This window comes from Cygnus olor, chromosome 3, assembly GCF_009769625.2.
Source record: "Cygnus olor isolate bCygOlo1 chromosome 3, bCygOlo1.pri.v2, whole genome shotgun sequence".
NCBI lineage: Eukaryota > Metazoa > Chordata > Aves > Anseriformes > Anatidae > Cygnus > Cygnus olor.
The window spans coordinates 88,064,076-88,087,011 of record NC_049171.1 but is presented as its reverse complement, the minus strand read 5'-3'; the positions used below and the strand labels follow the sequence as shown (position 1 = coordinate 88,087,011).

Here is a 22,936-nt window from a genome sequence, read left to right as displayed (position 1 = left end):
CCTCAGAGTGCTGGGGAGAAGGGGAAAACGCAAAAGTGAGTCCACAAACGTTAATGGGAAGAGCAAATCGATCCTAAAACTGAAAGAAGCCATGTGTTTGTGCAGCTGGGAGCAGGGGAGGAGTCATAGGGAGTTCCCCTAGGAAAGATGGTCTTGGAATAAACTAATCTTAGAGGCCTTCAGCGTAATCACATTCTGGCCCTTCAGGGGGAAGGTCTTCTCCTCTGTAAGCTGGGAGAAAGGGAAGCAAGGTTCCTGGGTGCAGCCTTGTGGGGTAGTTGGAGCACTCAGTGTCCCCTGACAGTGCAAGGGAGCAGGCAGGGTTGTTTTTGTGCAGAGGGCACCACTCCTGTAGCTCTCAAAGGATATCTGTGTCTGGGGGGCACAGGGGACGGACCCAAATAACAGAGCTCCACGAGGACGTTTCCACTTTATTTTAAACAGCACATGTGAGACTCAGTCTCAGACTAGGAGTCACTGATTCTTCAGCGAACAGAAATGCCCTCTGAAATCTCAAAGGGAAGCCTGGGAGGTGAACAGTGCCCCACCAGCCAGGCGTGCATGGCCCTCAGCACCCGTTCCCCTCTTTCCTACTAAAGGAAGGGCCGCCGTGCCATGCTCCCGTCCCTGAGGACGCACAGTTGCTGTCTGCAGGCAGGAACAACCCCTTCTCTCACCTCAGCAGCTCCCGGCCCTGCAGGGACAGAGCTGCTGGCTGAGGCTGGAGGAATGCCAGCCACAGAGCCAGAGGGGCTGCCTGGGCTCAGCCCGGCAGGGAGGTCACTGCTGCCCGCTGCGCAGGAGGCGCTGGAACAAGGAGCCCTCCTTCTGGCTCAGGCTGCTGGGCGAGTCCAGCTCTGCCGCTCTCCCGGCCTGCATCACCAGCACGCGGTCCGAGTCCAAGATGGTGTTGAGCCTGCGGAACAGCCGAGGAAGTTAGGAGAAAGTTAGCTGCAGTTAGGGAAGCTGAGGAGAAACTCCACACACTGCCTTGCCTGCTCTCAAGGGGTGGCCCGAGACCAGGATCTCCTTGTTGCTGGCCCTGGGGAGGACGGACGGGGCAGCAGTAATGTCTTTGCACGGTCGTGCAGTGTTTAGTAAGGAACTACAGCCCTACAAAACTACAAGTCAGGAGGCCAGGACACAGGATTTGGGCAGATTAAAGCACTAGGTGGTTCAGGACTCTGGTTCATTCCCAAAAAAGTACCAGGCTGCAGCACTGGAAGTGACCTGGAGGGGCAAAGGACAAGTACTTATCACTTCCAGTCCTAAATTTCACCCATCTGCTGCTTTGCTTTCTGTCACTCCTTCCTCTGCTGCTGCTTCTCAATAATTGCTCCTCCATCAAAGAAGGCCTGCCCTCACCCCAAACACACACCGCAGCCCACGGTGTGCTTACCTTTCTACTCCCGTTCTGCATAACCTCCCTAGCGGGGGAGCCACGTTCCCACCACACCCTCCTGCCTCCCTCCCATCTAGCTCATTTAACGAGACCCACACGATTCACTCGCAAGGCCCAGCTCGCCCTGCCTGTCATCCACCTCTCCCACTTCTGTGCAGCAGGACACAAGCCCCCGCCACCTGCTTGTTCGACTTTTATTTCTGTGCTAACCTTTGTGCTGGGAAGCAGTTCCCTTTATAACACCCTACGCACAATTGCACATCCCTCCTCCAAATTCTTCTCCGCTTGGCATCTGCGAGAATACTCTGGGCAGAGACCACTGCCTAATACTGACCCACCCCTTCTCAGTGTCCACGGTATTTGTGTTTTGTCCTGCCTGTGACCATCTTCTGCCCCTACTCCTACATTAAATCTCTCCTCTGTGGAGCAAGCACTGCTGCCCTCTCCTGCCTGGGCGACACCTAGCCGGCCAGCATCGGGTGCAGGCGGGGACCAAAGCTCAGGGGCTGGGAAAGCAGAATTACCGTGTTCTGCCTCCTCTGGCCAGAAGCCGGCTGCAGTCCTTCGCCGCTGGCTGTCCTGCAGTGCCCTCTGCTGAGCCAGAGACACCTGCTCCACCCGTGGGTCCAACTGCTCCTTCCCGTAGGACGTTTCTCCACTGCGCCTTGCCCCGTTAGGCAGAACCACACGGCCTCATTCACTCCCTGCCCCCGGTAGGCAGCGCCCAGGGGAGCCATCTGCCACACGGTGTGGTGTTCTGCCCTTTGCTGTCCCCCAGTTTCTAGGTACGACGTTTTAACACCCAGTTGTTCCCAGCACCCAGGGGCTAATAAAGCGGAACAGGCACACAGGCACGTTCCGTCCTTTCACACTTGAAAAGCCTCATCACAGCTCAAGGTCCAGGCGTGGCAGGCGTAACCACTGCTCCCTGTGAGGGAATGACACTGTGGCAGGACAAAGTTACCCGCCGAGCGCTGGTTCCTCCCTACCTGTGAGCAATCGTCAGAACGGTTTTGTCAGCGAAGCGCTGGCGGATGGTTTGCTGCAGCAGCTGGTCCGTCTTCTGATCCACGCTGGCGGTGGCCTCATCAATGCACAACACCTGCCAGGGACAGAGAGCGAAGGGAGCTCCCACGCACCCTCTGGGAGACCCCAATCCCCGCCCAGGGACAGCCTGAGAAGGTAGCACAGGCCACCCGTCCCCACCACACCCCACCTCTGGAGCTCCGTCCTGTCAGGCCAGCAGGGCTGTCAGCAGCTCCTCCACCCCTCGCTTGGATGGCAGCGGGCACTCACCTTGGCCTGCGTCAGGAGGGCTCTTGCCAGACACACCAGCTGCCTCTGTCCCACAGACAGACTCTTTCCTCTCTCTCCCAGCTCGCTGTCCAACCCACCTGCAGGAGGCAAGCTCAGCGGCCACCCCACCAGGCGGTGCGTAGCCCCCACACAGCTCCCCCAGCCCGGGGCTTTCCCAGCAGCACTCAAAATCCCAAATCCTGCTCAGGCCCAAGCCTCGGGAACTGGAGCTCTTCCGCTCAGAGGCAAACAACGGCTGGCACGGAGATGCACTGCTCTGCTAGAACAAGGGGACCGGCATCTCCCTCAGGCGTTCGCTGAGGCCTGGCCTCACCAGCGAGATGGCCTCACCCAACCTATTCCCTGCTGCACACCTGGCCTCTTTTCCTCAGCTCCCTGCCCAGGCTGAGGCCTTCTCCCCTCTCCCAGGAGCAGGGCTCACCAACCTCGTCACGCTGCGTTCAGACTCACCCATCTGGGTAACTGCGTCCCGCAGGTGGCACTGCTCTAGCACCTCGTGAAGCTCAGCGTCCGTCCTTTTTCCCTGAGGGTCCAGGTTCTCCCGGATTGAACCACTGAACAAAAATGGATCCTGGGGGATGATGGCCAGCCTAGATCTGCAAGAAAGGAGAGCCAAGAGCTCATGGGGTGGGTTCTGCAGAAAACCAAAGTCCTATTTACTTTTTTTTCCTGGGGCAGTGTCTCTCCGCATAGTTTAGAGACACAGATACAGGGCATGGATCACATACTCTGCCTGGCTTCCTTAGCACAGCTCTACAGTGACAACAAAGCAACTCATAAGAAGCTGCCAAGACAAGAGGATGCACGGGCAGTAAACCCTTTCCTCCTCATTCTTCCCTTTGGCATCCGACCACTGACAGTTCTCAGCTTCCTGACCCCCCTCTGGGCTGCCCCCTGCTCTGCTCAGACCCCCATACCTCAGCTCCTCCAAGCCCACCAGCCGGCTGTCAACACCGTCCAGGAGAATCCGGCCTGCTTTCAGCTCCAGCATACGGAAAAGTGCCAAGAAAAGAGTGGATTTTCCAGATCCTGTGCGACCCACAATCCCCACCTTCTCTCCGGGGTACACGGTGAAGCTCACCCCGTCGAGTGCATTGGGCAGGCCTGCTCGGTAGGCCAGGACCACGTGCTGGAACTCCACAAGCCCCCTGCTTGGCCAGTCAGCAGCAACCTAAGGGGGGCACCAGAGCGTGACTGTGACCCACTGTCACCTTCAGCCTCACCTTCACGCAGACCAAGCCCCATCCACCCCTTTGGACTGTTGCTTGGCTTTCGAAGAGACTCAAGGTGCAGACCAGTTCTGTTTCCAGCCCCCTTCTATGCCTGTTTTTCCCTCACAGCGTAGCCCTACCACCCCTTTCTGCTCTTCTACCCTTCCTGTCATTCTAGCCTGCAACAACTCCTGCCTGAGGTTCACCCCCGCCTTGGGAAGCACTGGTAAAGGACAAATGATCAAAACAGATTCTGTAGGTGAGGGCCCTCCCTGCACACTGGAACCTTCTCATCTCCACCTGGAGGCAAGTGCAGGGCACAGGGCCAGTCCCTGAGAACATATTTAAGCTTTTACCTGGACCACTTTATCCTGGGGCTCCACAGGGATGTCTGTAGCGTATTCCTCTGTCCGCTCCACACTCACCATCATGGTTTCTGTCATAGTGAAGCTGGAAATGAGGCCTGAGAGAAGGTTTGTGACAGACAGGGCGTATGAGAGCGCCAGGCCCACAAGTCCTGAGAGGACAAAAACATAAACAAGAGTGTTAACGTCAGGGAAAGAGCTGGGACCTTGGTGGCAGGACAAAGAAACGGGAGAAGTCAGCGCTCTGGAGTCTGGGATCCGACTCTAGGAGGGGGACATGCAGAAGGAGGAACAGGAGCTGAAGGCAACAAGCAGAGTGACAGGGAGTGGGAGCTCTGGATCTCTGATAAAGGGAGATGTGCAGCTCTGGACTGGGAGAAGAGGAACCCCTGGGCCACAGCCCAAGGGTGGGGACAGAACAGTTCCTGGCAGCCCACCTGGATTTCCCAGATCCTTCTGGTGCTGGATGATGGCAATTCCTGCAATAGCAGTAACCACAGCGACCCCGATCATCTGCAAGCGGATGTCCAGCCACTGCATTGCTGTGTTGCTGGCAAAGAGGCAGCGCTGGTTCTGCTCCAGGTGCAGCTGATTCTCCAACTCAAACCTGGCAGGAGCACAACAGAGGTTCACACCAGACTGTGCACGACTCAACCCCCGTCCCTACTGCCCCAGACCAGGGGCATTCCCACCACCCTGTAACCGGCCCCCGTCAGGATGGCGCTGGTCTACAAAGCCAAAGTTTTGGCCCCCTGGGTGCTGTTCCCTTCCACTCACCTCTCTGCTGCCCGCATGGCTCTGATGCTGCTCAGTCCCGAGAGGGTCTCTGAGAAGTGAGTGTAAATGGGAGACAGGGTGAGACTGTAAAGGCGCTTGAGCTCTCGCGACGTGCGCCGATAATAGCGCTGGATAGAGAAGTAGAGGGCAGCCAGAGGCAGTAAGACCAGGCCAATCCAAGGGAGGCCATAGGTGATTATCACCAGCATGCCCAGGAGCCCGTACATGTTGGCCAGAAAGATGTTGAGGATAAATGGCAAGGTGTCATCCACGCAGTACAGGTCTGAGGAGAAGCGGTTCAGGATGCGGCCTGTTGGCGTGGTGTCAAAGAAGGTGACCGTGGCCTGGCAACAAGGGAACGAGAAAGCAAGAGCTCATCAGCTAATGCCAGCAGAAAGCCATCTCTCACACCTTTACTCCCAACTATGAGAAGAATGGCAGGGCAGAACGACTTGCAGGAACCCCAGCCTGTCCTGGACTTCTTGACCATTACCTTTATAACCCTCTGGAGCAGTCGGTTGTGGATGACAATGGCAGCACGGATGGTGCCATAAGCAAAGAGGAAGGCCCGAAAAATGGTGAAGAGGGAGTTGGCTCCTGCAATGCTCCCGTAAACCATCAGGTAGAAATTCACATCTGCTGAACTGTTGGAAGGGACTGGGGCTGTGTCCAGAGCTTGAACAGGGGAGCTAGAACGGGGAAGGAGGAAGATTATCAATCTGCCAAGGTCCCTATGGCAGTAAACTCAGACAGGGCATCAGGACCCAAAAGCAGACTCAAGGGGAAATCAGGATACTTCAGCCTGATACTCCTCCTTTGCTATGCTGAGAGAAATGCTCTGATTACTATACAGCCAGGGGTCTTCTGTCAGCCTCAGGTTACAAGCCCTACAGGCACTTTATCAGTTCCCCCTCTGGCCAGAGATTCCAATTCTGTCTTTCTCAAAGCAGCTATATGGATCACCTGCAGTGGGGTGGTCTCCAGAAGGATATTCAAAAGCACAAGGGCAAAATGGGAGTGCTTTTTTTTTTTTTTTTTTGGCATCGCCTGGCCGGTGTTCACTTACACAAGCCCAACAGTGGAGAAGAGAAGCAGCTCTGCAGATGGCAGGGACGCTGAGCAGACCATCACAGAGGTATTTGCTGTCTTGGATATGCTGGAGATCCAATGTGAGAGCCACCAATCTGAGATATTTCTGGATGCTACAGAGAGAGACAGACTATAAAGAGGGATTCAACCTTCAAGTCAGCAAATACAAAGCAGGAAACCTGGAAGGGAAGTAGGTGGGCAGCTTTTGTTTTTGTCTCACTGCCCAGTTTAGTCTTCCCTTGTGTTCACTCTGCACTGTTCCTAGCAGAGCAGGAGCAAGGGAACTGCTACGAGCTGCAGCAGTGACAGGGCACTGCTAAAGGAGCAGACATACAACTGCAGCAGCAAATGAGAGGCAAGAGCCAGTTTCCACGTATTCCCCGCTCCTGTCCCCACCACGCTACTTTAGTTTGTGGAAGAGAAAAGCGTTCTTCCTGGTGCAGAGAGCGCAATTAAACCCCCAACCTCTTTCCTTCCCTGGACTCCACACAGCCAGGAAACAAGAGGAGAGGAACATCTAAAGAGAGACGTGCTCCTGGGTCATTGCCTCACCTTGCATCAGGAGCAGTGAGAAGAGGATGGATAATGCCAAGCAGCTGCCCACTGCCAACCAATATGCCTTGTAGACCTGAAAAGCCACTGCCCCTTCTTTCTTCTCCTCCTCCTTGTGGAGAAGATGTTTGTCCTGGGATGATTCTTCTGCCTCTGTCTCTATGTCCTCTTCTTGGCTTTGCTCATCAGAGGCTGTGGGGATAGAAGCAAAAGCAAAGGTCAGTGCAATATAAGTACCTCCTGGAGCTGCTCCTTGCTGCACATGGAACAAATCTAGGCTATGAGGAAGACTTTTCTTCCCTCCTCTCTCCCCTTTCAAGGTAGGTGCACCAATTCTGGCAGACTTCCATCCAGATCCGGACCACAAACGAAAAAGAAGATTCAAACACTGCTCCAGACCAACACCTGATCATACCTAGGCCTTCTCTCCCCCTGTGAACAGACTACCCACAGATCAGCACTGCCACAGCACAGCAGGGTGCTGGGAGCTCTGCTTAAGCCATCAGGTACGGGTTCTGCCTGGGTGCTCAGCTGAGCTGTACTGTCCCAGCCACCCCCAAGCTTGCCAGGTACAGACCTTTGTCCTTCTGCCTCTTGTCCACGTCCTTGAATTTGGGGATAGCTTCCACAAGTGGCAGGATATCAGCTGGTGTGCCTGCAAAGAGAGACATGCAAATGCTTCAGAGACTGAGAGGAACAGACTCCAGCTACAAAATGGCCCAGTTTTGCTCTAACACGACATCCCATATTTCCTCTCACAGCAGCTGCATCCTTGCGGGCTCTGCTCCTTATATCCTGCCACGGCTTTCTGCGTTATCAGCTCCCCATCTCTGTATCTGTGCATCTTCACGCTCCTTTCCACACTGCCTTCTTTGCCCACATGCAGTGCCCTCAAGTTCTTTATCCCTCTTTGGGTTTCCCACTAGTTACTCCTATTCCTTCATGGCCATCTTTGCTCAAGCCATTCAAAACTAGCCCACAGGCACGAATGGATGCCTGCAAAGACAGCCACTGTACCTGTCTTGACTATCCTGCCATTGTCCATCAACAACAAGGCGTCAGCCTTCTCCAAAAACTCAGTCCTGTGGGTGCAAAGGATCCTGGTTTTGTGTTGGAGAACTCCAAGAATGCATTTCCGCATAAGATGATTGGCTACATCTGCATCAACAGCAGCCAGGGGATCATCAAGGAGGTAAAGCTCTTTCTCCTGAGAGAGACAAAAGACAGGGATACAGCCCCTGGTCCTGCCTGAGCAGGCAGTGCTGAAGAGTGCAAGTGCCTCAGCATGGCACACAGCCCGATGTGGTTTAAGACGTGCTGCCAGAGCGCACTGCACAGCTGCATGCTTCCAACTTCTCTGCATCTGACTTGGCATGGGACACAGCACAGCTGCTTTGCTATTTACCTGGTAAACAGCTCTGGCAAGGGCTATCCGAGCCTTCTGTCCCCCACTGAGTGTCACGCCATTTTCGCCCACCTCTGTCTGGTCACCTGCTGGTAAAATCTGAAACATTCAAGAAAATCCATTTAAAAGGAGCAGGAAGCTACTGGGGACTCAGGATCAGAACACTGGGATCCCTCTCCTGACGCCGGCAGTAACTCCTTAGGGTGAGCTCTTACCAGAAATGAAACAATGCAACAGTACACACCCTGGTTCTGCAGACAACTGGCAAGCCTGGCAACCTCTATGTCAACAGAGTCTCTCAGACTCCAGCAGGTGGCCACATCTGAACCACCCACTGAGCAACTTCTGGTCCGAGACAACTCTAAAACTGTGCCTAGGATTTTTCTGGGAGAGCAGTAGCTGTGCCTTCAACAAAATAATGCCAGGGCCCATCCAAACAGTAAAAACAGTTGAGTTTCAATAGTCGGAAACAACTTCCATGGGCAATGTCTACAACTTCTCAAATAAATACCTTATCTTATATAGCATTCACAACTCCTGCTGAAGCAAGCAGGAACTTCTAGTGCTTCAGAGGCACTTCAGAAAACTGGGCTCCAGTTTATAAACTCAGAGGAAGAGGCAAGTTTCCTGTCAGGTGTAACAGAAAGTTCACTGGCTAACGTAGCCACAAGCTTCAAACCTAGCATACATGCATTCCTGATGGGAGGACCACAGACTCAGCCCCTCCAGATCCCAGGGAGTCACCCTCTGATACAAAAGAGCATCAGCTGCTGATAGGTTTTGCCTGCAAAACCCGGCAGTCAACAGCCAGTTGCAAAGAACATCTTTCCCCAGGATGAAGAACTCAGCGCAGAGGAAACCATCCAAAGTGCTACCAAAGTGACGTCACGCCTTAACGAAAAGCGGGGCTAGGTATGGTCTGGGATTGGGAATCACAGAATCACAGAATGGCTTGGTTTGGAAGGGACCTTAACGATCACCTAGCTCCAGCCCCTGTGACTGGGACACTGCAAAAGCAGGCTCAAGCCTGCAAGAATGAGAACTCCTCCCCGTGAGGCTCAGGCTGGACGCAAAAGCTGGCCGAGGCGGCCCAGGAAGGTTTAGAGTTCAGGCACTCACGTTCAGGTCCTCAGAGAGGGCACAGGCCTCCACCACCTCCTCATACAGCCTGGCATCGTAGTCCCGCCCAAACAGGATGTTCTCACGGACAGTGGCAAACTGGATCCAAGGCTCCTGTGTGGCCAGACCAAATCCTTGCTCCAGGTCACAAACGTACACTTGTCCACCTTGTCTGCAAGCACACCAGAGGTGGATGGAAAGGCAGCACAGGTGAACGAACTATCAGCAGATCAAAATGAGCTGTAAATATGGGCAGCTCTGGATGGTCCTTGCCTGCTGTGGCGTGGAGGGAGCAGTCTTTGGGTTACTTACTTAACGAGCTCTCCAGTGATGGCTGCAAGCAGAGAGCTCTTGCCAGAGCCGACCTTGCCAACAACTCCCAAGAGCATCCCCTGTAAAGGGAAATGAAAAGGAGCAACCTGGTGAGCTAATGCACGCCGGCTTTGCCAGGTTTCTTGAGCCTGTAAGAAAGCTGAGAGCTGTCCTAAGCTAGGACTGTCTCACAAGTACAGCCGCAGAGCTCAGCACAGCTGCGGCATGAACCAGATCCCTGATATGGCAGGACACAAGTCTGCAAGGAGTGTTAACAACCAAGTTACTCTGGAGCCCAGATGCGTGCCCAGCTTAATCCTCGCCTGCAGCAGCTGTGGAAAGTAGAGGGAGTTCTTTGCCATCTGTGAGCCAAGCCTGAACTCCCCCAGCCTATTTCAGCTCTGAGAGATGTGGTATGTGTCCTGTGCCTCTGGACAAAGAAAAGATCTTGATATATGGCTCTTAAGACCAAGAAAACATGTCACCCCAGCTCCTCTAGTGCCATTTTCTCTGTTTCCTCCTGCATTCCTGCTCACCTTTCTCACTGAGAGGTTCTCGATGTGCAATTGCAGAGTGCCTGTGGATAAGGGCTGGCTGGGGCTGTCTTCTTTGACTGGTGCCCATGAAAAATCTGCACCTCGCATCTCTATGGCAGAAGCCGTACCTGAAGGGCTACCTGCAAGGGAAAAGCAACACTACAACAAGAAGGACAGAGAATGACAGGGACCTGACATAACAAATACTATCAGTTTTGTTCCCAAATGGAAGAGGCAGGGAGAGGGCACAGCCAGGATGCTCTGGACCAACCCCAGAATGAGACACTCTCAGGGAGACACTGTACGGATAACCTGGTTTTCTTATTGTTGAAGTTGAAAGGGAGCTGGTAAATGGCAAGGAAGGAGAGAAAGGGAGCAGTGATGGTTTAGGAGAGGGCACACACCCAAACCTTTCTGTCAGGCCAAGCTGAGGTTGTTGAAGGCTTCATTGGCAGACCTTTGGACAGGGGAGGGAGCAGCTTGTTCTAGAGGCACGCTAATGGTGGGGCTCTTTAGGGACAAGCAATGGCCTACATTTGGTAAAGAGGAATGCTCTCTGCTACAAACATCTCCTGCCCAGAGTCCCAAGCCCAGCAGCATCCTTCCCCATTACCTAGGGCATAATAAGCTTCCAGGTCCTGGTCCTCAAGTTCAAGGAAACGCTGGATTCGATCCAGGGAAACTTTGGCTTCCAAGGTCCCATTCAACACCCATGGGAAGCTGTTGAGGGGGAGAATGAGCATCCCTACAAGGGCCAACGCTGTGAAGACCTGCAGCACAAGTAAGGGAAGAAACATAAATCGGAGGCTGTACTTCCCTGGCATCTCGTGCTCTTCAAACAGCTTCACCAATGAGAGCCTGAAGAGCTGTAAGGAGATACAGGATGCGTTCACTGCACAGAGAAGATGCCTCAGGGCTCTAACTAGGCTCTCCTAGTTACTCTACCTCGTCTACCTCGTTAGAGCTCTGAGGTATCTGACTTAGAGCTCTCCCTGCTACCCCCGGTGAGCAGTGCTGTCACTTGGGATCTCCTCCTTCACTCACCTTTGTGGCAGTGAGCTGGTGACCCAACAGAACATAGGTGATGAAGATGACAATGGAGACAACAACAGGCAGTGCTGCCCACAGGTACACGCACACGGCATCCAAGTACTTGATGGCTCGCAACTTCTGCAGCTCTTTAGCCCGGCAGGCATTTATCCTGGTGCTGAAGTGCTTCTCCCAGGCATAAAACTTGATCACACGAATGCCTCTTAGGAACTCGGTCATTAGCTGCAGGCAAAGGGGAAAATCACATCTAGTAACCAGTGGCTGCCCAACACACCAAATGCCAGCGAGGCATCTGGGCTGGGCCCAGGTTTGCAGCTGCCTCCTGCTAAGGGCCAGGCTAGAGATACCAGGGGCCATTTATTGCTAACAGATGCATAAACTCAAGTGGCAGCTCCTGAGAACTTTGCCCCTTCTCATTCCACAGCAGCTTGCTCAGCTACCTATGCTGCGTAAGGTTCAGGAAAAGGCAAAACACGACACAACTTCACAGCTAGCCTGTGTCCAGAGCCAAGCTGGCTCATATCCAGCAGCTCAGGTATCCCTGTAGTATGTTCCCCTCTCGCTCCTGCTCTCAGGTCAGCATGTGCAGAGCCAGCTGAGATGGGCTTGTGCCTGACATGAAAGAAAACCAGAAAGAGTTCACTTAACAAACCAGTCTTGCAATAGCTGGAGAAGGTCCAGCACATCCCATACAACTAGATGCACCTTCTGTTAGGAAGATAAATATTTCAAAAGCTCCAAACAGCTGTGGAAGAGCTGACTGAGGGTGCCAAGCTGGAGCGAAATAAAACCACTACATCCATGATTGTTGCGTTTGTCCAGGCTGCAAGACACCTCACCACTGATAGCATTACTCGAGTAACAGAACGGAAGCGTCTCTAAAGGAAGCAATCAGGAGACCCATGTTAACTATTACACGTGGAAAAGGAACCTGCAAGGGAACTTTAATTTGCCCAGGGGGCAAGACAAACATTAGAGGTTTGCTATCTTGCAGGTGGTGAACATGCCTCACCCTGAAATACTTTTGAACCACTTACACGTGCGCCCCCTCTAGCACTTTTCCCAAAAGTTGTTCACTCACTTGGGACTCACCACAAGGGGCCAAAAAGCCAATGTTCCAGAGACAAATGGGCAGAGAATGCCGTAACAAATTCAGAGAGCCAGCAGCTGCCCCTCACCTTGACCCGTGCGTCCTTGTGCTGCAGCATCTCCTTGTTGCTCATCATGATGCGGTTGGCTATGACCTTGTTGATGGGCACAAGCAGCAGTGCCAAGGCCAGACCTCCCAGAAAGGCTACCCCTACTTGCTGGTAGAGCAGATAAAGGGTAATGGCAAACTGGAAGGGCAGGCTCCACACCTCATGAAAGCTGAGGCAGAAGTTGACCAACCTACTGGCGTCCGTGCTCATGAAGTTGACGATTTCACCCACGGTGAAGCGGGAAAGTCTGGTGCTGCCAACACGCAGGGCCTTGCGGTAGATGGCAGAGATGACGGCAGCCCGCACCATCAGCGTCATCTTGTTCACCTCGTAGCTGAACTGGTTGCGCAGGAGAGCGCCCAGGAAGGAGCCAGCAAAGAGCCCCAGTGCGTAGAGCACCCCATGGCTCAGGGGCTCCTGCCGCGACTCCATGAAGTTCACCAGCAGGTTCAGAAGCAGGGGGCCCGAGAAACTGAGCAGGCTGCCGGCCAGCTTGAGAAGTCCCAGCAAGTAGAAACGAAGCCCAAATACCGCATGAAGCACTGAGAACAGTCTCACAGGCTCCTGGGCACGGTGCAAGCTGTCCCAGACATCGCTACTCCCGTCGCCTGCAGCAATGATTGGGCTAGTAAGAGACACTGTCTCCTCCTCTACTTGGTGCAGAGCTGCCTTCTTCTGCCAGCAGGCATAGAACCGATCACAAACCCTGGCAGCCTGGAGCTGGCGAGGAAGTAGATAGACATCCTGTGGCTGGTTCAGCTTCCACTGATAGCCACGTTCCATAAGAGGGTTCATCCAAACATAAAAGAAGCGTGAGAGCCAGCTCTCCCCATCTTCTGCCACTCGCTGCTGACCCGACACGGAGGTGCCTGGCTGTGAGATGAGCTGGTCTTGCTGCCAGGAGCTATTGATGGAGAGGAATTCGTGCCTTTCAGTGGTGGGTAAGAGGTAGCTAATCACATACACCAGCAGAGACGCCAGCTGCAGACAGAGAATGGTGAACCTGGAGGAGACAGCAGGGTGGGCAGGGGACCAAGCTGTCCCCCTTTGGCAGTACCAGACCAGCGTGATGATGAGAGAAGGTAGGGGTAAGAGAGCGAGGAGAGCCAGGGCTGCAGGGCCCCTGGTAGAGCCATGAATGGACCTGCAGAGCATGAGCAGAGCAACGCCGTGAGTGAGCCACGTCAGTGCGGCGATGCCACTGGCCAGCAATTCCAGGTAGACAGGGCCCAGCTCCTGCTGAGAAATGGCGGCTGGGATTATATCAGCGAGGAACAGGCCAGCGAGTATAAAAGAAGCAGCAATTCTGCATCTCCAGCCTGGCTGGCGAGGCATCCCAGAGCCAGATCTAGAGGGGAAAAGAGCAGAAAAAGCTTCACAGTTGGTATTCCATCACATCTCATGACAAGGAGAGTCAACACTCTCCTTTCTTTCCCACCTCTTCCCCTCTTCATCTGCTCATTCTTAATTAATTTCTTTGTATTCACTTCCCAATTTGTAACCTTTGCATTCCCTTCCCTAGATTTGTAATCTTTTCAGATCGTAGGTGTTGCTGAACTAGAGCAGGTCAATAAAGTCCAGTAAAAAATCAATACCAGAGATTCAGATACCGTGAATAGCCTTTATCTACATAAATTTGTTTGCAACTGTGATATGTTGTGGTCAAATCAGACTCCAGTCCTTGAAGATTAACAGAAAAGTATATTCAACATTTTGATGATCAAATTCTCTGTGTCACATTTCAAATCATTGATTTCTCTCATCTTTGTGATATTTTCTCCAGAAAGATTTTTTTTCTCACTCCTGGTTTCAGTGATGCTGTTTAAGTAAAGTCCATTATCTATTGCCCAACAAGAGATTTCATTATCACTTGCTTCATTATCATTTGCGGCCTTTCAACATTGTCATGTTTACAAATTCAAGAGAGTAAACAGGAAAACTTTTTTGTTTCTCTGAATCACTTATTACCTTATGTATATCTTCCATGCCACCTTGGATTTATATACTCTCCTGCAAGACCCCCAGTTTTCCCAATCCCCATTCACTGAAATTCTTTTCACTTATTTTCTGTTTTTCTTTTTTTTTTTTTCTCAGTATCCTCTCTATTTTCTCTGGACTCCTTTCTGCAGTGGAGGGACCAGAGCTGGACACAGTACTCTGAATTAGGACAGATGCTGACAAACGTAATAGCATTGCAATATCGTGTTGTTCTCTAAGGACATACTCAGTACATTACAGAGAGAGCTAATTTCCAGCCTTTCCACCCCGCCTCCAGCCCTGCACAATAATCAAGAGCTAGACGAGTTAGTTGTCGTACCTGGGAGTGCCAAGGAAGCAGGCACTGACCGCTGCAAGGATCGCATGAGGAATCGCATTTAACGTCAGCTGATTAAAGCAATGCCCAATGCTGCCATGGACCCACAGCGGGAGCGGATCTTCCGGGCCGGTGCCACACAAGCCTGTCAGGATGTTCTCCATCTCTTACTGGAAGCTCCTAGGGTAGGAAAGAGAAAGGAGCGTGAGGCACGGGCCAAGCACAGCCCCAGCCGGGGCGGACTGTGACACGAAACGAACCTAGGACTAGAAACAACTTCCTGGGGCGTGCAGTCCAGGCTGGGCTATCGCACGCCTGCTGTCTTATCATCTCCTCTGCGCACTGATCAAGCCCCAGCTCAAGTTACGCCGTCTCCTCAGGTCACCCCGCTGCTCTGGCAATCTGAGACTTCCAGCTCGCTCCCAGGCCGAGGGTTTCACGGCCAGCTCGCCCCCTGAAATCGCCTCGGGAAGCACCCGCCCGCCTGCGCCCCTCAGCAAAACACAGCGAGCTGCGCACACGAGCCCCTATCGCTCACGCCCCTCCACGTCTTCACGGGGACTCACACCGGGCCGGGCCGAGCCGGTCCAGCAGGGGCACTGGCGGCCCTGCAGCACCCCCGCCCCCCCCGCCCCGGCCGAGCCCTCCATGCCCGCGCCCCGCCGCCCCCGGGGCCGGGAGCCCTGGCGAGGCCCCGGCCCCGCGGCCTGCTCCGGCTCCAACCTCTGCCCCCCGACACGGCCCGGCCCGGCCCAGGCCGCCCCGTGCCCCCCCTGGCGGCGGCCTGGCAGCGGTAGCTGGGCTCATAAATTACGAAGTAAATGCTTTTAAGGGCGTAGCGTTCGTCGCTTGTGGCCCTCTGGAACATAACACATGCAAGCAGCATCACAGAATATGAGACTCAGCCTTCATCACAAGAGTATGTTGCATTGTCAAGTGAGTAAATGCTCAGCTTCCCATCTGAGGCAATAACATCAGAAAACATCCAGCCCTAACCCCTCCAAATTGTTATACAATAAGTGTATGCGGTAAACTCAGCACACATCCTGGCAATTGTAGCTGCTACTGGTGATTTTATGGCAGGTGCTCTGGGTAACTCATTTTTCCCAAACCCCCCCTCAGTAATCTCTCTTGCCAGGGAAAATTAGTGTATCCCCGTGAGTAATCACAGGTAGCAAAATTTTACTTTCAACACACAGCTCTTCAGAGGGACAATAACACTTCCAAGCTCTGAGAATGCTTTATCAGCAGGGTGCCAAAAAAGCAAAATGTCAGTGACATTCCTGTCTAGGAAGACAGAGCAATCTGGTCAGAGGAGTGAGACAGCAGAGGTAAGAGCAGATGCTTGGAGGCCACAGTACCCTCTAATCATGGTTTCCTTCAAAGAAGCAGGAGAGAAAGGCATAGTAGTAAGCAGCTGGCACCACCAAAAAGCTTTTGCTGTGAGCTTATGAAGCAGGAGAAGTATGGGAAGACCTGTCAGGGCACCTGCCATCCCTACAGGAATCCCACACAAGTTCAGAAACTCCTTCCACACCAGGCTGCTCTTCTCTGATCTTGTTCTTGCCATATGAGAAAAGGTCTCTTTCTTTTGGTCAAGCTTCGTCAGTTCTCCATCTTCTCCACAGATTTTCAGAACTGAGGACCATCATATCAGAAAATCAGCTTTCAGGTGGAGACTGAAGACATACTACTCCTGTTCTCAGAGTCCTGCACAGAAACTTAATTGGTGTGAAGACTACTATAAAGAGGAACAAGAAGGAAACATTCACTGTGTTATTAGTTACTAAGAGCCCTTATTGCCTTACAATATATGAACCTGAAGAGGGATCAGAATTTCTACTCAGGTGCAGGTCAACCTTCTAGCATAGTGCTGTTTTCCTAAATCTATATATATGTATCCTTGTTTAATTGTTGTCTTTGAGGATTCTGATTTCTCACAGTCCTGAAAGTAATCTTCACTTGTGTGCCAGAGTTGTAAGGCTGCCTTTTTGTGTTCCAGTAAGCTAATGATCTGTACACTAGGTGCATTTAGATCATCTGGTCCTTCTCCCACAGGCTGTTCAAAGGTTTCTAGAATAAACTTACAGGTAGAGGCCTTGATAGTAAGTATTATGTTCTTTACACTCAAGGAAGTTTCCCTTCAAAAAATGAAACGAGCAAGTTCTTAAGACAGCAACTTCTTAACACAGCTCAGATATGAGGATGGAGCATGAGCTGCACACAAGTGAAGCTTTCAGATTTCATCGTTCCAGTATTTTATTTCATTCCAAATGGGGGGAAAAAAGCCTCCCCCTGACTGTAAGAAACCAAAGAAGGTCTCAGATATCAGGACAAAGAGCATCCCCTCTCCCTTGAATTAATCACTCTCAAGAGTTCTTCATTTCAACCACGTTGTATTCTGGCATTCTCATTTTGTGTGCTGCTTCTGCTTGCTCATCTCTCCTAACCTCTCTTTTAATCTTCAAAACCATGAACTTCCCCACATGGACTTAAAGATGGACAGCTTTCATGTGCCACTGAGAATATTAATCCACCCTAACTGATCTGAAATCACTGGTGCCTGTTCTGCCTAAATACACTTAAATACGAGCAAGGCCAGCATTTAAAACATTCCTTATTTTCATGCTTCCTGTCGACTATTTCCCCTCTTCCCGAATATTGCTGCCTGTGACATTTACTGCTACATATTTGACTGATTTAAGATGTGTCATGTGAAATACAGGCTTGTGGGTGTATTAGTTACAAAGTACCTTACATACTATAAATAATCATGCACCTGATATTTATCAAAGAATCAGAGCATTCAAATGGAAAAACAAAAAAACACACCAGGTTTGATTTAATCCACCCCCACAGTCCAACACAGGTCAGGTTTTATTCATTGTCTATTAGCCAGAGTTTTTCAACAGTCTAGACTGAAATATCTACAGTGAGGAAAAGCAACCTGGGAAAAGGGAGACTGTCCCCCAATTCTCTTATGAATTTATTTGGTAACAGATTACTTAATACCCCTCCCAGGACTGGGGAGTCAGAGAAGGAGTGTAGGCTCCATGCCCGTTCCACTTCCCAGCTAAAAGTAAATATTGAACTGAAACAGAAGCCAGTCTAGACAAGCCTTAAATTCAGAAATATCAACCTTGTAATTATAGATGTAAAATCTCTGAAAGCAATTGCCTATTTGGATGCATTTTCCGTGCCTGCAGCCAGGGCTCTCCTATCAGTTGAACCATCCTCAAATTCCATGACATCATGACCAAGAATGGCTTGATTACTTGGATCAACCCAAAATTTTTCATGAATGGGTTGCTTTGCCTGGACCTGAAGACAACATGCATTTTTCACACTGCCTTCCATGGGGAAAAAAAAAAAAGCAAAGTTCAAAATAGAGAGGAGAATCTTCCACTGCACTTTCTCACAAGAATACTCATTTTATCACAAAAACACAGGAATTGCCTATCTTCTTACTAGTTACCCAGCATTTTAACATTACAGGTAGTGCTGCACGGCTGCCTCACACCCCTGGATCTATTCTTGACTTAGATGTACGAAGGTAAAAAAATTGTAATTGACACGTTTTTCTCTATACTATTTTTTTTTAAACCTCAAATTAACCTGAATTAACATCAGATCTGATTACTGTTTACTTGTTCATATAGAGCTACTACTAACTTTTCTTATTCTGTTCTATTTCTCAATGCCTTTTGCTCCTGTGACTTTCTTCCTTGAGGCCAAACAAGAATTCAGAGGCACCTTATTACCCCAACTTTGCCCTCAGCATCCAATTAGCTAAGCAGCTCCAAGCAGCAGCTAATTGCAAGTTCCTCTGACCTCCTCTGATGAGTTTTGGAATTCCAAAGAGCAGTTTGGGAGATGAACTGGTAGCAGAGCAGACTGACTGGCACCTCCTTTGTCCGATGAGAGTCTGGACCATCGGTTGCATGAGTATTACAAACCTCTACGAAGCAGGTGAGCACCTTGACTCATTTTTTCCAAATCCTGGAGCATACTATAGCACTTTTTCTTGCAAAGAGATGAGAACCCTCAGTTTCCTCTGCGCCATTGGGCACAAATTTTAGTGCTAATCTTAGTATTAATTTAACGGAACTCTACTGTGAGTGCTCAGTTCATTAAAAACTTGATTCAGTAAGGCATGACTGAAAAAGGACACTACAGCAAGTGCAGAATGAGTCTAATAGTTGTAAAGTGATGTTCAGTAAGATAACAGGGTGCTACAAAATGTTAATGAACAGTGGTGAGTCAAGTACGTTTTGCCAACAAAAGGAATTTTTATCTTCTGACCTTATTTAAAAAAAAACACTATAGCACATACACTCTCCGCTTCTTTTTTCCATTCCTCCCTCCTCCAGTTTACTTGCTGGCATGTAGTGAAGTTTTAGTGAACTTTCTGATCTTTTAGTGGCATCTGGATTCCTTCACTTTCCAAACACCACTTAAATCTCTCACCATAAGCCACCAGGACACCTCCTTTACACCTCCTTTGGATAAAAGGCCAAAAGAAAGTTAATATTTAGATGTTCTAGAATTTTGCAAAGACTTTAGATGCTATATGCCTAACTTTATATAGAACCCAACATGAAAAAGAAAAAACATCTTAGCGGTTTTCCTGGTTTTACAGCTTTTTACTTTTGACTGTTTTGAAATCAAACTGGTTTAACATTTTTTCATAGAATCATAAAGGTTGGAAAAGACCTCTAAGATCATCTGGTCCAACTGTCACTCAACCACCAGTGTTACCCACTAATGGATTAAGGAAAGCAACATAGCAGAAAAGGCATCCAAAGCCAAATTAATCAATTTTACCCCTTTTTAAGGCTGTTTTTACTTATTTCAGTCATTGAAACTGAGTACCTGACATAGACACTGAGGCACAAAAAATACGCCATTTCTTTTAATGAAAAATCAGAATACATCTGTGCTAATATATATTCCTTATAGTAAGAAACTGTTTGGGTGCCATTTATGATATAAAACTAGAGGAGAAACCCCCAGAGACACATCAGTTTTGTAGTTCTCATAAAGCACAACCCTGTGCCTATCCAACTGTTACCATCTCTGCTGCCTGGGGTACTTAGCTGGAAAAGGTTCAGTATTAATTGCCTCCACTATCGTTACATTTTCCATACACCAGAAACAGGTCTGCAGAACGCTGTGCACTTCAAACATGAAATTTATATCCCAGGATACCTGTTATTCAATTAAGGTCACTGATGAACATTAACAACCATAGGAGAGAAGGGGGAAGAGTAGACAATGGTAACGGAAAATAAGATAGTCTTTATATATCTTCTACCTATTTTGATGACTGGCATAGCTGAGCATATTTCCTGAGCCTGTGTAGTGGTGCACTCACTCAGAAAATGTCAAGGTGGGGCAGTTACTTTTAGCATGCAGTTGTACCTAACCACTTCCAGCAGAAATACCTTGTTATATTACCAGACAGACCCCCACCCATAAACCTGATGTTTCTTACTGCTGCTTTAAGTAGCATGCTTCAAATAGCGTGTTATGTTCTAGCAAATACATTCCCAAAAAACAAGGATAACCCCCTCCCCCAAGTCTACCAAAAGTGACTAGGTCTTCAAATACAGGGGCTCATGACACCATAGAACAGCTTGGGTTGGAAGGGACCTTAAAGATCATCTAGTTTCAAGCCCCTTGCCATAGACAGGGTTGCCACCCACTAGGTCAGGTTACCCAGGGCCTCATCTAACCTGGTTTTGAACACCTTCAGGGATGGGGCATCCACAGCTTCTCTGGGCAACCCGCTTCAGTGCCTCACCACCAGTGAGGAAAGTGACATTACATATTAAGGAAAAATAAAAGTTTGACATATGAAGCTTCTTCTAGTTCCTAACCAAGATATAAAGGCTCATGAATTTGGGAAATGGATTTTTTTTATGGAACCTTCATTTCTCTGCATTCAAAGAGGAAATTGTATTTTACTACACCTGATCAGTACAGCCTGTTGTCTAGCTGCAAGCCCATTCCAGTTATTCAAAAATACTCTTCCTCTCCACAGTAGCAAGAAACAGGAGGAACACTTCATGCTTCACTTACAAGCAAGCATCAAAACAGCCACACTTACATGCCTGCACTGAGCACGGTCAATAGCAGGTGCCCAGGTGAGGAGGCACAAGGCAATTCCTTCCCAGTCCTTCAGAAATTTACCGAAGCGAAGGCTCAGCAGCCCCAAAGCTGACAAACAGCGCCTGCTTCCCACCTCGCTCCTGCCGAAGGACGAGCCCCACAGCAGAGAGGAAGCACCAACCCCCTTTGCCTCTTGCCCAGGGCCAGGCGCTACCAAGGCTCCCCACAGCCCCCTTCCCTCCTCCACCAGCCGCTCCCCGGCCCCATGGGACCGGCGGGCGGCGGCCTCGGGGGAAGGAGGCATCGCCCCGGAGCGGCAGCAAACAGGACGAGGCAGCCACCCGAGCGCATCCCCCGGGTACGGCGCAGCGCCCCTCACCAGCCGCCCGCCATGCCATAACCCGCCCCGCCCACGTGACCGGCGCCCGCCATTTTGCGCGGCCGTCCCCGCCTCCCCCCTCCCTCCCCCCCGCCCCTCCCGGGGCTCACCCCGCCCCCCCCCCCCGCCCCCGCCACTCGGGGCTGCCGGGCTCGGGAGCGCGCCCGGGGCGGCCGGCGGCGCGCACGCGCGCGGGGGGGGGCGGGAGCCCCCGCCGCGGGGCGGGGGGGGGTTGGCGGCGGCGGCGGAGGGGGGGGGGGGGACGGGTCAGGGGAGCCGGGGCGCCCGCGCAGGCCGCTGGGACCCCCGCGCCGCCGCCATCATGTACCGCTCCGGCAGCGGCCGCTCCGGGCCGTCGTCCTCGTCTTCCTCGCACCGGCTGAAGGAGAGCGGCTCGGCGGGGCCCCGCGCCTCCCGCTCCGGCACATCGGGGCCGGGGCCGGGCCGCGGCCGGCCTCCCCCGCCGCCTCCTCCTCCCGCCGCCGCCTCCGCCGCCGCTTCTCCGCCGCGCTGCGCTTCGCCCCGTCCCCCGCCGCCGCCGCCGCCGCCGCCGCCTCGCCGCCACCGCTCGCCGTCGGGCCACCGCGGCGCCTCCCGCCGCTCCCCTTCGCCGCACCGCAGCCGGAGGTTGCCGTCGCCGCCGGGAGGTGCGGGGGGCCCCGGGGGCGGCCGGGGGGGCCGCCGGGGGAGCGAGCACGGAGACGGCAGCGGCCGGGTGAGTAGCGCCGTGAGCCCCGCCGGGCCCCCGGGGCCGCTGCCCGGTGCGGGCCGGCTGTCAGGCCGCGGGGAGGCCGCGCCCGGCACCGCGGCCTCTCCCTCCGTGTGCGGGACCCCCCGCTTCTCAGAGAGCCCGGTTGCTTCCCTTCGAGGCAGCGCTTTCTTTCCGCTATATTTTTATTTCTCTGGAACAGCCAGAGCCATTTTAGATAAGCCTGAGAGGAGATGCTATCGTTTGCCAAGGGGAAGGATGCAGCCAGCCTCTTTCCTCCGCCCGGCACCGTTGTGTGTTGTATAAACACAGTTTAATTTACAGGAGGGTAACTTTTTAACAAGATGTTGAATGAGCATTTTCTCGGAGCTCTTTCTGCTCCTCTGAGCGTACAAAGGAGGCCCTGTTACAGATCTTTATCTCGAGAGTTATTCTTTGATAGGTGCTGCTTTGTAGTTGCAACTGTGCACAAGGTGTTCAGGGCTTCTTACTCAGTTTAACAAAAATCTGATCTGGACATGTGAAACTGGGGGTTTGCGTCTGAGGTGATACCACCTTGGATGCCAACACCTTTTTACTAAACAAAAGTGCACAGCCGTACTTTTTTTTTTTTTTTTGAGCAAACGGCATTCAGTTACTTAGGCTTTTTTTTGTCATTCTTTGGTGCAGCGATTGTCTTTCTGATCACTGTTACCTGTGGTAAGTAGTAGTTTCACTGTGTGTTTCTATTGCACTGAAAGAACAGATTTTTGTACTGTGATATTTTAGGCGGTGGTTCCACGGTCACTTAATCCAGCATGTGTACGGGTAAAAGGAACGGTACGCTCCGTTTCTCCTCTCGCTCCGCCGTATAGTCTGCCCATTCCCTTGCACTCAAGTTTGTAATTGTGAAGTTGCGAGGTGAGCTGATTCGAGGGACTGATTTGGCTGAAAGTTAATTCAACAAAAATTTGTGGCCTGCTATGATTCGTTGCATGGTAGGACCCCAAAAGAGAATGGGATTGCCCTTTTTTGGTGGTGGTACAGGTCCTTGGAGTTGTAGCCGTAGAAGAGATCCCAGGTGATTGTAGTGGAGTTAAAATTCAGTTA

At 51.6% G+C, this 22,936-nt stretch overlaps 2 protein-coding genes across 8 annotated transcripts in view; one reads left to right on the top strand and one right to left on the bottom strand.

Annotated features, from left to right (window-relative positions):
- Positions 1-413: 413 nt before the first annotated feature.
- On the bottom strand, positions 414-21,603 carry ABCC10 (ATP binding cassette subfamily C member 10). 5 transcript variants are annotated; one of them, XM_040550813.1, is made up of 22 exons: positions 21,467-21,603; positions 14,652-14,828; positions 12,314-13,682; positions 11,130-11,357; positions 10,699-10,855; positions 10,086-10,225; positions 9,550-9,629; positions 9,238-9,409; positions 8,119-8,217; positions 7,731-7,920; positions 7,291-7,368; positions 6,714-6,905; positions 6,139-6,274; positions 5,566-5,761; positions 5,073-5,416; positions 4,733-4,902; positions 4,287-4,447; positions 3,637-3,890; positions 3,170-3,315; positions 2,699-2,796; positions 2,392-2,504; positions 414-916 (listed from the first exon to the last, which is right to left on the bottom strand). In XM_040550813.1, the coding sequence occupies exons 2-22, from the start codon at positions 14,810-14,812 to the stop codon at positions 781-783; spliced, it is 4,620 nt and encodes a 1,539-aa protein (XP_040406747.1). In that variant the 5' UTR covers positions 14,813-14,828; positions 21,467-21,603; the 3' UTR covers positions 414-780. The 5 variants fall into 5 exon arrangements, with proteins under 5 accessions (XP_040406747.1, XP_040406748.1, XP_040406745.1 ...); XM_040550814.1 differs by lacking the exon at positions 21,467-21,603 and adding an exon at positions 20,758-20,870; XM_040550811.1 differs by lacking the exon at positions 21,467-21,603 and adding an exon at positions 16,137-20,583.
- Positions 21,389-22,936, top strand: part of ZNF318 (zinc finger protein 318) — a 26,106-nt gene continuing 24,558 nt past the window's right edge. For all 3 annotated transcript variants that reach the window (XR_005818036.1, XR_005818038.1, XM_040550810.1), the window contains exon 1: positions 21,389-21,853. Coding sequence is in view for 1 of the 3 variants with exons in the window: in XM_040550810.1 (XP_040406744.1) it covers positions 21,461-21,853 (393 nt within the window). In the remaining 2 variants the exon portion in view is untranslated. The remainder of the gene's footprint in view (positions 21,854-22,936) is intronic.